The sequence below is a fragment of the Coturnix japonica genome, chromosome 1 (genome assembly GCF_001577835.2).
Source record: "Coturnix japonica isolate 7356 chromosome 1, Coturnix japonica 2.1, whole genome shotgun sequence".
NCBI lineage: Eukaryota > Metazoa > Chordata > Aves > Galliformes > Phasianidae > Coturnix > Coturnix japonica.
Genome location: NC_029516.1, coordinates 128456788 through 128471842, shown reverse-complemented (window position 1 = coordinate 128471842; position 15055 = coordinate 128456788). Strand labels below are relative to the sequence as shown.

General features: G+C 38.2%; 1 protein-coding gene across 4 annotated transcripts; it reads left to right on the top strand.

The window, feature by feature from the left end:
- The first annotated feature begins 934 nt into the window (after positions 1 to 934).
- On the top strand, positions 935 to 15014 carry BIVM (basic, immunoglobulin-like variable motif containing). Of its 4 annotated transcripts, none has more exons than XM_015851469.2 (11): positions 935 to 1121; positions 1799 to 2394; positions 3781 to 3907; positions 4768 to 4863; positions 4964 to 5068; positions 6547 to 6641; positions 7905 to 8037; positions 10459 to 10518; positions 11422 to 11505; positions 12643 to 12739; positions 13508 to 15014. In XM_015851469.2, the coding sequence occupies exons 2-11, from the start codon at positions 1905 to 1907 to the stop codon at positions 13796 to 13798; spliced, it is 1578 nt and encodes a 525-aa protein (XP_015706955.1). In that variant the 5' UTR covers positions 935 to 1121; positions 1799 to 1904; the 3' UTR covers positions 13799 to 15014. The 4 variants fall into 4 exon arrangements, with proteins under 4 accessions (XP_015706955.1, XP_015706954.1, XP_015706953.1 ...); XM_015851468.2 differs by having other exon boundaries at positions 935 to 1322; XM_015851467.2 differs by having other exon boundaries at positions 935 to 1386.
- The last annotated feature ends 41 nt before the right edge of the window (positions 15015 to 15055 follow it).

The following is a 15055-nucleotide window of genomic DNA, read 5'->3' as shown; positions in this document are numbered from 1 at the left end:
CTGTGATTTTGTGCTGATCTCACTGCAGCCAGAGACAATTAGCAGGAGCTCAGAACAAAAGGACGTGCATGGATTACTGCACCTGGTCCACAGCAGGAACCCACGGCTGATTTATGCTCTTAACACTTTAAGATGGGAAGATTTAGCTGCTTTCACAGAATCACAGAATCATAGGGGTTGGAAGGGACCTCTAGAGATCGAGTCCAACCCCCCTGCCAAAGCAGGCTCCCTACACCACATCACACAGGTAGGCATCCAGGCGGGTCTTGAATATCTCCAGAGGAGGAGACTCCACCACCTCCCTGGGCAGCCTGTTCCAGTGCTCCGTCACCCTCACTGTAAAGAAGTTCTGCACATTCGTGTGGAACTTCCTATCCTGTACTTTCATCCCATTACCCCTAGTTCTGTCCCCATGTGCTACTGAAAAGAGACCAGCCTCACCACTATGGCTCCCACACCTCAGGTATTTATAAACCTGAATCAAGTCCCCTCTCAACCTTCTTTTCTCACGGCTACACAGACCCAGTTCCTTAAGTCTCTCCTCATAGGGGAGATGCTCCAGGCCCTTCACCATCTTAGTGGCCCTCCGCTGGACTCTTTCCAAGAGATCCCTGTCTTTTTTGTACTGGGGAGCCCAAAACTGGACACAATATTCCAGATTAGGCCTCACCAGGGCAGGGTAGAGGGGGAGGATCACTTCCTTCGACCTGCTGGACACGCTCTTTTTAATACTTTTTAATCTTTGTAGGACTGAGACAGGCTGCATCAGGGCTTGCACGTTGCGCTTCAATCTGAAGCTGGTGTAGGGCAGCAGGACACAAGGCCTCAACCCAAGCTCTGAGCTCAAACACAGACGAGCTGCCACCACCGGACGAGACCATGAAGGCGCAGACCTGGGGGAGGGCTGAGGGACACCGGAGCAGCGGAGTCGCCACTCTCCGGCCCCGAGGCGCTATGCCGCCCCGCCGGGAGATACGCGGGCGGTTCCTGCGTGCCAGCCACGTACCAGCCCGCAGCACCAGCACTGAGAACGAGCACCGAGCCGCTCCCCCAGCGGGATGCGGGAGATGGTGCTGCCCGGCGGTGGCAGCGCGACGAGGCGGGGGGCGGCGTGGGCGCAGGTGAGCTCTCGCCGTGCTTTCTCCCCCCCGCCCCGCGTCCCGTACTGCGTCTGTTTCCGGCGTGCTCACATCCCCGCTCTGCCGGCGGGCGCCGCGCTGGTAACAAGCCGGGGCTGCGCTGCTGCAACCTCGCGGCCTTTCCGCTCTTTGGCCCTCTGTCTGCAGTGCAGCAGGCCTGCCCGGCGAGCCCCGGCTCTCGTGGTATCTGTACAAGGAAGGCAGTGAATGGGCTGATTCTAGTGCTGACGATTTGCAATAAACAGAGGTAATCGATATTGCGTTATTCTGTAAGGTTAAGCTTTGCTTGCCTCAGAACTATGCGGAATTCTTCTGAATTCAGCGACCTTATGTTTGTTTGTGATTTATCCAGTTGCTTGAATTGTTTTGTGTTACATCCGTATGAGATATCGTGACCTTAAGGGAGGAGGAATGATCAGGCACAATTATGTGTGTATTTACTCATGATGTCATCATCATGGCATCACTATAGTGTGTGCAGTTGATGCTGCAGCAGTGATAAATAAGCACAGTTTCTACAATTCTGGAGATGCTTAGGGGTAGTTATAGTGGGTGTTTTGGTGTCTCTTTAAAGGTATTTTGGGTTTGTTGGTGTATGTGTTCAGAAATAAGCCTGGTGTGCATTTTTAAGTTGACTGGGACCTCTTGTTTTCTTTCAGGTACCTCAGCTTGCGTTAACAATGGAGGCAGCCATGCAAACTATATGGTAATTAAAAATAAACAAAAACCATTCCTCGCAGTACAAGGCACTTCCAATATTATTCAATGCCTCACATCTCAGAAGATGAAAAGGAGAATGGTTCTGGAAACAATGGAAACACTGAAAAGAAACCTGGGAAAGAATCCTCAGAAGCTTCTCTTCGTGATCCTATAAAGTCGTACTGCATCTCAGATGCCTCCACTGTGTCTTTGGTGTCCAGGGGAGATGGACATTACCCATGGGGTTGTCCTGTGACTCATACACGAGAGAAATTTTATACCATTTGTTCAGACTATGCTTTTTTAAACAGAGTAACATCTATTTGTAAAAGCCCAAGTGCTTCAGTTAGTGGCTGCCTGTCAGGCAGTGCTGCCTTAAATGTTGGAAATAACACACCTAGTTTACTGGGCATTCAAGCTGGTGCTTCAGAAATAATCTACGGTGAAGATGCTAACTTGGAAACCTTGTCTGGCAGCCTTGGAAAGCTTCCGCTGGCGTGGGAAATTGACAAATCAGAATTCAACAGTGTGACTGCGAATCATAAAAACAAAGCAGGTGAGATGGTGATGTGTGACGTTGTGGCAGAGAAGGGTTTGATTTTCAGAACTTGCTTGTGAAGGGGCACAGTTAAGACATGTATTTCTTGAAGGAGTGCTATGGGAGAGCTTGTGTGTTTCAGACAACTTGCTCATCAGCTGGAGAGTGAAGTAGGAGGAGTGAAAGCCAAAACTAAGTGGTCCTCAAACAACACTCGCATGTGCTTAACTGTGTGTGATGGCTTTGGTGGCTCTTCATTTAGTAGAATCTAGTGAATTTTGCAGTGATTATTTTTACCTATTAAATACAGTTTTGTCACTTGAAGTGTTGCCAGGTACTTCAGAGATGTGTTTGGAATTTAAAAGTGTGCTTTATTTAATACAGTAAGTCAATGATATCGTCAAAGTATCTAGGAGAATGGTTTGTTTCTGTAACAAAGTTGTATACATTTTGATTCTCTGTATGTGTAGTGTTGAAGAGCCAGTTCCATTTCAACTGGCTTTGCTGCCTCCTGTGTTCTTTCTCTCAGATTGCAGCTGTGAATCAAGCACCCATATCTGCATGGTTTTCTTTGTTATAATCCCTCTGCTTACCTACAGCTGCCTGTAGCTTTTTTTCTTCTTATTCTGTTGGCTAGCTGGTCAATTATCTGTGCTATCCACCTCTTTGTGAAACCAACTTAGCAAAATGTGAGCATTTTTAGTGAATTTATGTTATATTTTAATGTGTACAAGTAGTGTCATTGAGTAAAAATAAGAAGCAATTATTATGTCTTACAGGATGACAAATTTAGCCAAAATAAGTAGTATGTTTTATTTGGATACGGTGGTTTCAGAATAGGTTAAATACTTCAACTATTTTTTTTGCTGTTCCACTAACTTAGTGGCTTAAACAGGATGTATTATTCTCTCTGACTTTGCCTGTAAGCTTTCATCAGAAAGAATAGCTGGTTACAGATTGGCTGTGAAAAACAGGTTTTTAATTATATTTTCCTGTACCTTTAATGTTATGTGATGGGAAGTTTGTGTTAGGCTGCTTGTTAATCTGGCAACATATTTCCAGCTTTCAGAGAATGTATTTCTGGGACAGCTGATGTAACTCATCAGATAGTAATCCGATTGACTGCTTTCTCAGATTAGTTGAGCAGATCATATTTAATTCTCTTAAAAAAAACAAACAAACAACAAAAAAGTTTCTTATAGAGCAGATGGGTTCTTCAGTATTTACAGACCCACTGAAAGTCTTGATTGGTTATTTGATCCTTCATCAAAGTGTTTGGTTCCAGTGTGCACTTACACAGCTAGCATCTGTTGTTTGATGTTCATGCTATTTCTATCAGTGCTTCAGGAATAAGGTGTAAGAGGTAAGCAAGGTATTAATTTGTTTCTGAAATCTTCTTCACAGGGAACATGAAGAAACAAGTGGCAAAGAAAAAGTCCTCAGACAAAAAAAGCAAACAGCACAAGGAGTGTCCTCAGCTCTCTGCTCTCGAAGATGTGAAGGAGAGGAAAGTGTTGGACCTCCGACGATGGTAGTATTTATGACATGTATTTAATATTATCCCTGTGCAGTTTGTTGGTTAACACTGTTGCTTATTATCTAAAACTTCATAGTATCTCGATTGTATTTTACGAGAAACACTGTATGGACCATGTGTGTTAAGTGTACATACTCTAAATCTTATATTTTCTAAATGAAGGAGAGAACAGGAGCTTCACATCTGCAGAAATCCTAAAACCTTTTCTTATTTTTATAAATAACCTGTTGTTTTAATATGGAATCAATTTATGTGGAAGTTAAGCGCTTAAAGCAAGGCAAGTTCACTGGTGTGGTAAGGCAAAAACTGTCTTCAAGTATAGTACTGATATATCTTACTCCTGATTTTTCTTTTAAGTTTGAAATACCACGTAAAATCTGTTAATTCTATGCAGTCTTCATATATTGTATGTACATAACTAATTTAATGAGTCAGTCTGGTTCTTACTGTATGTCTGTTATATCAGGGAGTTGGAGTTGGACTGGAGAATCTGCAACCTAGAATGTCATTTACAAGTAAATAGTTGGAAATGCAATTTACTAAGAATTCATATCTTTAGAAAACATTTGTATAGAACCCATGGTAGAACTTCTATAAGGCTGTTAGAAATTTAGCTGCTTTCTATGAGATAGGGTAGTAATATCTGACAAGCATTAATAAAGTTATTAGTATTTTTGCTTTTTTTTTCCCCTTTTTTTTGGGGAAGGATGTACTCTTCTATACAAGTGAAGTAAAACATCTTGTATAGCCTGGTCCCTCTGTGGCTCAGCACAAAGCAAAGAAGTTTGTGTTGCTCATATGTGTAACTGGATCGAGAATGCTTACTGATGCATTTGTTGTTGCTGTTGATTTAGGTATTGTATTAGCCGACCTCAGTACAAGACTTCTTGTGGAATTTCTTCATTAGTGTCTTGCTGGAATTTCTTGTATAGTACTCTGGGAGCTGGCAGGTGAGTCATACATGGACACCCATTTGCCTCTAGAGAATCTAAAATGTGGTGTCAATTACTTTATCAAATAAAACTTTTTTTTTTTTTTTTTTTTTTTCAGTTTACCACCTATTACTCAAGAAGAAGCTTTGCATATATTAGGTTTTCAACCCCCATTTGAGGAGATTAGATTTGGTCCTTTCACTGGAAATACAACTTTAATGAGGTATGCTGAGTTCTATTGACACAGCCAAATAGTTATTACCTGGAAAATTAATGTGATATAAATTAAATCATAAAACATCTAAAGATACAGCACTGATTCATTTATTAAATAAGGAGAGAAGTTGTGGCTGGCATGTGTTAGGTCTTAGAGCAGCAGAGCATATGTGGGTGCTCTGAGAATGTCTGAAGAGTTTTTATGCTATCTGTTATGTGTGATGTGATGTTATATAGATCATGAAAACATGAATTAAAATGTTCAATATTTCTTTTTAAATTCAGTTTGATTAATGGATACACTTCACTGAATATAATTCCCTGGTTAGGAAATTTATTGACTCTCATTTTCCTGTTTTTGAAAATGCTTATTAAGTTCTTAGTGGTACCATTAAAACAGCCTGAAATGACACTTGTTGTAATAGTAGCTTTATGTAAAAAATAAAACTGAGAGTTGAAAATGAGGCATTTGTTCCATTGCTGCAACAGAACTCTTCAGGATGAGTTTGAGGGGGAAAGATGGGGCTGGAGTCGCAGAAGCCCTGGACTTTTTAAGTTCTCTTATTTCTGCTCTGCTCCTTTCTGATCTTGAGAAGTAAGGTCTAAAACCCACGCCCTTTCTTTGTTGTACAAAACTCATAAAAAACTTGTAGAATTAAATAAGGCAGTGAGATTTGAATGTCTTGAAAAGGCCTTGGTGTGTTACCCACACGCCAAAGACTGAAAAGCTTTAGTGTGAGATTGAAATATTTTGCAGTTCTCTTAATAGCTTTGTGAATCATGTTTCATCCAGTTGATATTCCTTAAAGGCAGTATATATGATTTGTCACAGAATGTGGGTGCTGGATTTGAAAATGTGGCAGCAGTCTGTTCTTAAATAGTGGCATGCTGTCTAGATCATTGAAGTGTAATGAGAACTTCCTTCTCTGCCTGAGAAGACTGAGACCCAGGTGTTTTTTGTCTTTTTTAATTATCCCTTAGAAATATGTCAACTCTAAGAGAATAAGCTTATAGGATATTCTGCCACTTTATGTTAACATGAAGTATGTGATGGAAGCCCAATGTGATATGCAGAAAGTCCTACTGAAGTCTCTTGCCTTCTAATGTTTTAAAAGATTCCCACTGTGTACCTTACAAATCATGGCTGGAACTTGGCAAGTCAGAACTTGGGTCTTTCTGAAGGCTGAATAACTGGAAATTAGATGTGACTGGGCTGAACAGAATAGGGCCAACATTTCTAAATCCAACACTTTGCTAATTATGGGTCAATAAAAAGTCTGAAAAAGCAAAGGAAAAAGCTTTGAGTATTTACCTTCCTAGAATGATTTGTGATGTGGCAATGTACAGTCCATATACTAGTGTTATGGGTACTTAGTGGCACACTGTAACTTCTTTTCTAAACTGTCAAGCAGGGAGAACTGAGAAAAAAGAAAACTGCATTTAATAACTCTCGAGTCACTACAGTCTTTAAACTTATTGTTTCAGATGGTTTAGGCAAATAAACGATCACTTCCATATCAAGGGGTGCTCATATGTTCTGTATAAACCTCACGGAAAGAACAAGACAGCTGGAGAAACTGGTAAGTAGCTAATCCTAAAGCATTCACCTTACAATTTACATCAGTTGAAAAAAAATCTGTAATGTACAGCATTTGGCAGGGCAAATTATTAAGTATTGCTTCTGTTTCTATCAGTCTATCAAATAGCTACTAATGGCCTGATTTTTCTGATTTCTTTTTTTTTTTTCTTGTATTTTGTGAACGATTTCCTTTGAAATTTTAAAAGAATACCAAGATATCCTGTGCTATAGAATTTTAAGGTAGCCTGATTTCCTGGAAGAGGCATTTGCTGTAATACTGGTGAAGCAACAATTTTTATTTATTTAAACATTTTGGAAGCCTCTGTATAAAAATTCAGAATATACAATATTGAAGTATATTAAATTAAGTGTTTTGTACTTCTAAAAATAATTTTCTGAAGTTGTTGTGCTCACTCATAGTGGTTGTATGCTATGATAATGATAGGACAAGGGGAGAATAGTTTTAAACTAAGACAAGGCAGGTTTAGGTTAGATATTAGGAGGAGGTTTTTCACACAGAGGGTGGTGACGCACTGGAATAGGTTGCCCAAGGAGGCTGTGGATGCCCCGTCCCTTGAGGCATTCAAGGCCAGGCTGGATGTGGCTCTGGGCAGCCTGGTCTAGTAGGTGGCAGCCCTGTCCATGGCAGGAGGGTTGAAACTACATGGTCTTTGAGGTCCTTTTAAACCCAGACTATTCTAGGATTCTGTGATTTATTGTGCCTGCCTTTAGCTAAAGTATCCCTCTGAATGTTATATGGTTATTTTCAACAAGGTGCTGGAACTGCATTTTCATGCATGATTTTAAATGTGCAATCCACAGAGGAGCTATGCTTCTATGTACAATTTATTAGTATTTGGTTTATTGAGGGTATTTAATTTCTAAATGTAGGGGTAGATTAATCAGGCCTGGGCAACTTGATGTAGCTGCAGTTATCCCTGTTCAGTGCAGGGGAGTTGAGATGCTTCTTTTCGTATGAAAAAGTATTTTTAATATGATTTTGATGTATTTGCATACTTTATATTCCATTTCCTTAGCACAGTCTGTGGAAGGTGTTAACTTTTTGGTACCAGAACTGAAATAAAACACTAGGTTAAAAGTTTTGAATCAACACTATTTTGCATTTCCCTGTCAAAGCATGTACTCTCAACTGTAAAAACAAAAGCAATGTAACTATTTTAAAGTAGGAAGTACAACTTCGTTGTTGAATGTGTTACACAGGATCCAAAGCGCTCTGAGCTGTAATATCAACTTTCTTTTGTAGCTGTGGGGGCCCTTGCAAAGCTAACACGTGGACTGAAAGATGAATCAATGGCTTACATCTACCATTGCCAAAACCATTATTTTTGTCCAATTGGATTTGAAGCAACCCCAGTAAAAGCTAGTAAAGCATATAGGTAAGATTGGATGCTTACACTTATTTTAGTGGAGAAATGTACTGAAAAACTTAGTGCAAGTTGATAATGTTTTTCTCCCTAAATAATGTTTCAGTGTATGTTGTGAAAGCATTTATGTATGAACTAGTATAACACTGTGTATTTTTAAATAGTTAAGTTTAAAAAAGCCAAAAACAACTGAACAAGCTAGACTGAAAGAATTTAGACAGAAAACCATCAGTGGTATTTAGAAGTCTTTTAAAGATGTGTGTTTATAAAGGGTATTTATTTACAGGTAGCTAGTCTGAAAAATAAAACCATTTAGACTTAAAAAAAATTTAAAAAGCAAAGTGCAAGTGCTTGTATGACTTAGGGACTAGAAGTAAAAAGCTTTACAGTGGTACTAATCCAGTGTGGAGTAGACGTGGTGAAATTTGCAAATGCTGAAACAACTAGTTGTTTATGGTGAGAACAGGGGATCTTGTAGTACTGTAGTGTTGTGCTTACATATGTTTGCAGTGTTGACTAAGAACGATGACAAAAATGGAGTGTAAGGCTTAGAAAAATAAGTAGAGCTACTTGAATAATTTGTTATCTAGAATCTTGAGGGATGGTGAGAAGCTTGAAGAGATTTCTGGGCTGTCATAGTATGTTTGGCTTTTATAAATGACTGTTGTAATGATGAAACACTTCTCGAAGACCAGGGGAAATCTAATATGACAGTTGTTTTGGAATAAAAATATGATTTTAATTTCAGATTTGTCAGTAATTTGACATTACTTGGGATAAAATAGTGGAACAGTCAGCATGAGTTTCAGTTAAATATAGGTTTAAAAGGAAGATGAGGGCATTGATATTCATAGCTATGTTAGGTTCAAATCAGCATAAAACCACAAATTTCCTCAAGATTGACATTTTCCAGCCTTGGCAAATCTGAGACTTTGTGATGCTATTAACTTGTTACTGTATGTGATATACTGTGAGTAGTTTTTCTTCTTTGTGCATCATTCAGATAATCGTACTCAAATTGCTTTTCCTGTCTCAAGTGGTTGTGACCAATATGTGTCAAAGGTTTCTGTTGCACTTTCTCAAGGCTTATCTGCTGGTCAGTGTTTAGTAGCGGCATCAGTGAGTGTAAGAAAACAATCTCTGATAAAATTAGCAGATCCCAATAATAAGAAATACGAAGTAATGAAGAGTGTCAGTCATTGGTGTGAGGCGAGCGTCAGTCTTGCACTTTGCTTACCAGCCAATCTGTGTTTGGCTGTGTAGAAATATGTAGTGTCACATCAAGAAGTGAAGAAATGTTAGCTCTGATTCTAGAATTTAGAGTGGTCATTGTATGGATGGCTCATATTCATCTGACTATCAACTAACACCCCCAGGTCCATTTCTTCCACACAGCCTTCTAGCCACTCTGCCCCTAGCCAGTAGCATTGCATGGGGTTGTTGTGATCAAAGTGCAGTACCCAGCTTATGGTCACATTGAAGCTCATACAATTGGTCTCAGCCTGTTGATCCTGCCTTTCTAGATTCCTCTGTAGGGCCTTCCTACTCTCAGTTAGATCAACAAATCCTCCCAACTTGCTGTCATTTGCAAGCTTATTGAGAGTGCATTCGATTCCTTCATCAGTATGTGGACAAAAGAAGATATAAAGTGGTCAGTGTTTTTTTTTTTTCCATACCTTTTTTTTTATTATTATTATTATTTTTTTTTTTTTAAATTGAGGTTTCATTCACTGACATGCTACGTGAGAAAGGTGTGAAAAATGTGGCCTAGTTAGAAGTTCAGCATATTAATCTACTTAAGATTACTGAACAGTTAATGACTTGCTTGCTCCATCACTTACAGAGATTATGCACTAGAAGAGCAAAGGAGTTAAAGTGATAAATAAAACATGCAAGATAGTGTGGAAGTGCAGTTAAAAAAAGTAGTGTGATCCAGTGTGTGGAAATTTCTGAAGCCTTATAAATCAAGTTTGAATTTATATTGCTTAGTAGTGAACAAAAGCAATGATTGTAGTATTTCACCCATCTTTTAAATGGATTCTCAGTCACTGCTATTGTTTTTAAATCAATGTTGGATTTCTTTTTCTTAACAACAGATCTCTCCTAAAGATGTAATATGGAGTAATGAGTTCAAGGAGCTTTTACAGCCTTATTTTAGGCTGGGGTTCAAACCATAGGACTGTCCTGTTTTCTTTGTATCTTCTAACATCTTGCTTTGAAAAATCATGTTATTACGCTAGAGGTGCTGTCATTAGATTATGTAGTAATTCTTGTATTTTGTTGTAGTTGTTTTTCATTCTAGTTATAAGAAAAGTTTTCCATTAACTATAATTTTAAGGAACATTTAAGCTTCAAATGAAATGGGTAGATAGGCTGCTAGATTGAGCTTAGTAGACAGTTCTTAGGTCAACCATAGACTTCCTATGATCTTAGGTTGCTGGATTTGGACTCGGGGGTTCCCAGTTCAACCACAGACTTCCATTGTGATTTTAGGTAAGTCCATCTATCCTGTGTCGCAGTTTCCCAGGTGTGAGATGATGGCGTACATTGTTACTTTATGGGGAACATTAGGAATAAGTAAGCAAATGGTTGCAAGTAGCAAGGCCATATACTGTTTATTACCTAGGCAGGAAAAATCTCAGGTTTTGTTACTGTTGAAACTGAAGTAGCTTTTCATTGTATTATTAGCCACAGGAAGTCACAGGGCTGTGTATCCCATCAATCTGCCATAATATCTCTGTGCAAGTTTTCCCTGAAACAGTTACGTTGAACTGAAACAGGCCTTGAATTTCTTGGAAGTTGCTAGCAAATATGAGTTCATATCAGCTGATGGGTTGGTTTGTTTTGTTTCTATGTGTTAGGTGTTTAGGAGGAAGTGATTGAAGATAAGAGTTACTTTCCTATATGTTACCCTACTTCTTTTAGTAATAACTGTTAGGTGGCCTGTAGTTTAAAAATAGTGGAAGGAGCTCATTGATGGCTCTGTTAAAAGTCAGAACTGAGGAGTAAAGTGTTTGTTTCCCTCTCACGTGGCTTTTCACAACTCTTAATTGTATTCTTATACGTATGTTTATATTTAGATCTTACTAGATCACCTTTCAATTGAGTGATACTATTTTTGAAGATCTGTCTTTTCTCTGAATAATAAGCAGTAGTACTTCTATCTTGTTCCTATGACTTGTGAAACTAAAAGCTTCCCTGTAAGCAATTGTAAATACTATACCATGGGAACAGGTTTTTAGTTTGGCTGAGAAAACAATTGTAAATTTAGAAAATCCTTTAGAAACAAATAAGATATGTATAACATCTCTCTATAAATATATAGAGAGATTTTAATCTTTTTTCTTTTTAGTATGCACAGTAAGTCTTACTAACATTATATCTTCTATTGAACAGAGGTCGTGTTTTGCAGCAAGAAGTAGAATATTGGATCTTAATTGGAGAGCCGAGCAGAAAACATCCAACGATACACTGTAAAAGGTTTGTTACTTCGTAAGAATTCTTAAATTAGGCATTTTTAAAAAGCAAGCAATATATATTTGCATACCTCTCCTAAGGGCCACTAACAGACTTACTACTTCTATGGAATGAATATACTGTAGCTTTAAGAGAAGCAGGTGCTTTAATGAGAAACTTCATATTGACTTTGGGACTAGCTCTGCAATTTTAGATGTGGCAGGACACATGAAAGCCAAAGCCTGTTTCTCTTAGATGTGTCAGATTATATTAGTCAGGCAGTGAAAACATGTATTGTGCCTGTAATCGTATCAGTTGTGACTTACAGGCTGTGTGAACTTTGAATGAGCACTGGATATCTCAAGATCTAGCTTAGATGTATGTACAGCCTGTAATCTGCAGCACCATTAGTTTATATGTGCATAAAAACAATATATTCATGATGAGGTCTGATTCATAAGAAGTTGGTGAGTAAATTAGACACACAGACTAGGACAGCTAGAAAGTACTGTATTGAAGTTTTATTGATTTTAATTTATCATTGCAAATGTAACTGTTAAACAGTTTTCTCAGCTATATTTGATGTTCTATGTGTAAAATACAGAGGTATTTATTTGCACTGGTCTGGAAGGAGCTGTGGAACCTTGAAGAGCTGAGTAGATGGGGAATGATTGAACTTATAGTTTATTAGAGGTGAGACTTACACAGAATGGAAGAGTGGGTTATGGGTAAAACTGTCTAGTAATGACAGTTAGTGGATAAGGAAAACAAGGATTTGATTGAAATGCCATACAACAGCAAAAGATATAATATAATAAAAGGAACTTTTCTCTTTGCCTAAAGCACATTTAGCTTCTTCCTTTCACAAGTTGGTGAATTAGCAAGCAAAACAACAAGTGACCTGTGATGCAGTTACTCATTTTGGAAGCTGTTAACCAAGAGCAGCACAACAGTATCTGAACGCTTTGATTTAAAAAGTTAAGTTTTTATATCTAACTTGATGTCTCCAATACAGAGGCATTTATATTTTTACACATTTGTTTATCTTTAAATTCCTGTTAAGAATGTTTAAAACCTCAGATTTCTATTCTCCTGTACGTATGAGAGGCGCATGGTTTCGAGGCTTCAAATTCTCAGCTGAGCTGTAATCTTATTTCATAGGTGGGCAGATATTGTCACTGACCTAAACACCCAAAATCCAGAGTATCTAGATATTCGACACCTAGAGAGAGGCCTGCAGCATCGGAAAACAAAGAAGGTAAGTGCTATTTAGAAGGAAGAAAATTTGTGATAGATTTTGGCAAACCTATTCATACTTAAGCAGTTAAAAACTTTTAATGAAGTGGTTGCAGAAGGAAAAAGTCAAATGTGTGTATTTGCATGCAGTCATGAATGGGTTCTGTCATATGTATGGGGGAGGGGCTCTATTTTTAATTTTCAGATTGGAAGTCTGAAATAATATGCTGGAGAAATTATTTGAAATGTGGAGATCCTATGGAAGATGGTGTCAGCATGATGACAGAAGACCAGAACAGACAATCTGTGTGAAGATGACCGGAAAGTAAAAAGACTTGCAGAACATAGGCTAGAGTAGCAATAGGTTGTACTAAACCATGACGAGTAAATGGGTAATTTAAAAAGATGAGAAGGAAAACAGATGAATCATAGACTGACCAAGGTTGGAAGAGACCTCCAAGATCATCTAGTCCAACTGTCTACCTACCACCAATATTTTGGCACTGAAACATGTCCCTGAGTAGAACATCTAAATATTTCTTGAGCACCTCCAGGGATGGTGACTCAGCTGCCTGTTCCAGCACCTCTGGGGAAATTATCAGAATTGATTTGTTTGTGGATATGGTTTGTTTGGTGTTGTAGGTATTGGTTTGTTTGGTGCTGGTGGTTAGTTTTGTTTCGTTTTGTTGAAGGATTCTGTTACCTGGAAAGATCTTTATTTCAAATATCTACTTAAGCACAAAAAGTCCATCTGTAATTTATAACAAAGAACTTTCTGAAATTCTATTAGGTTGGAGGAAATCTTCATTGTATCATCGCCTTTCAGAGACTTAACTGGCAAAGATTTGGTCCTTGGAATATTCCATTTGGAAGTGTCAGACAGGATAAACAATCCCAAACACAAGGACAAGGTATTGCCAAATCTGAGAGTGAAGACAATATCTCTAAAAAACAACATGGACGACTGGGACGATCTTTCAGTGCTGGTTTCCACCAAGAATCTACGTGGAAAAAATCAAGTCTTCGTGAGAGGAGGAACAGCGGGTATCAGAGCTATAATGATTATGATGGAGATGATTAGAATTAACTTTAGGTAATAGAATTTATATATCAAAGTTAGTTTTAATCAACACAGAGTAGGGGTTTATTAATCCTAGGATACATATGAATAGAAAATACGGCATAAATACAGCTTTGTAATCCTTAAATCAATTATGAGTTACATGGTTGCAGTGGATGACATCTGATACATGAACTGACAGATAAGCACAGATTATTGTACTTTTGTAATCAAAAGCAGATATGACAATTAAATCAATCACTTATTTTGAAATGACAATACTATATCCTGATCTGTGAGAATAAAAGAGCAGATTGAAGTTAGCCAATGTAATAAACAGATTTCATTGAAAATACTTGATATTCAGAAGCATGAAAATGTATTATATGACTTTATAAAAAGGGTTATACTGCATATGGTGTAAGGGTAAAAGTGAACATTTGCCTTCCTTTTTAGCACTCCATTTTGTTAAGGCTGCTGATATCCAGTGAGAAGAAAGAAATTGCATAAGTTAGAAAATCTTGTCAGATTAACAAAATGAATGTATATTCTCAATCTCGTTGTCAGTAGAATTCTGTGAGTCAGATAATCCTGTTTTGTAGGTAGATCCCAGTTACTTTTCCCATAGTGAGATACCTGTTTTAGGCTGAGAAGAATTGGTGGTTACAAGGAAGGTATGAAGATGGACTTTTACTGCTCTGTTGATACAGTAGCAGGTTTTCTATCATGTGAACTCTGGTGAGCAGTGACTGCATAACACAGAGCCCTGAAAATCAATTTTATCAAGCTGCATTTAACCTGAGCCCAACGATTTGGCTGATCAGAGAGTTCTGCTGCCAATTCTTTTCCTTGTTCAGTCTTAAAACTCCTGTTGTTTTTGTGCTGCTCTCTTAATTCTGTATAAAGGAGATGCAAGTGCCGAGAACTGCTGGCAGCCCTTATGATATACCTCTATGCCAGCAAACGACCCAAGTCTTTTCAGGTGTCCCACGTGCGGTCTTTTGTTTCGTTTTGTTTGTTTTTCTTTCTCGTTTATTCAGTTGTTTGTGCCCCAAATGCATCTCGGCGTTTGTAACTTTGTGTGCAAACCTGCTCCAGGCTGTTTTATTTTTTACATAAAATGCAACGTTTTTTGTAGGTCGATGCTATTGTTAACCAAAAATAATAATAATAATAATAATAAATGGGAGGGAGACTTTCAGACTTCTGTTCATTCAATAAAATTTGTTTTTTATTTTGTCTGGTTTCTTTTTGTCTCGGGAAGAAACGTGTATGGGG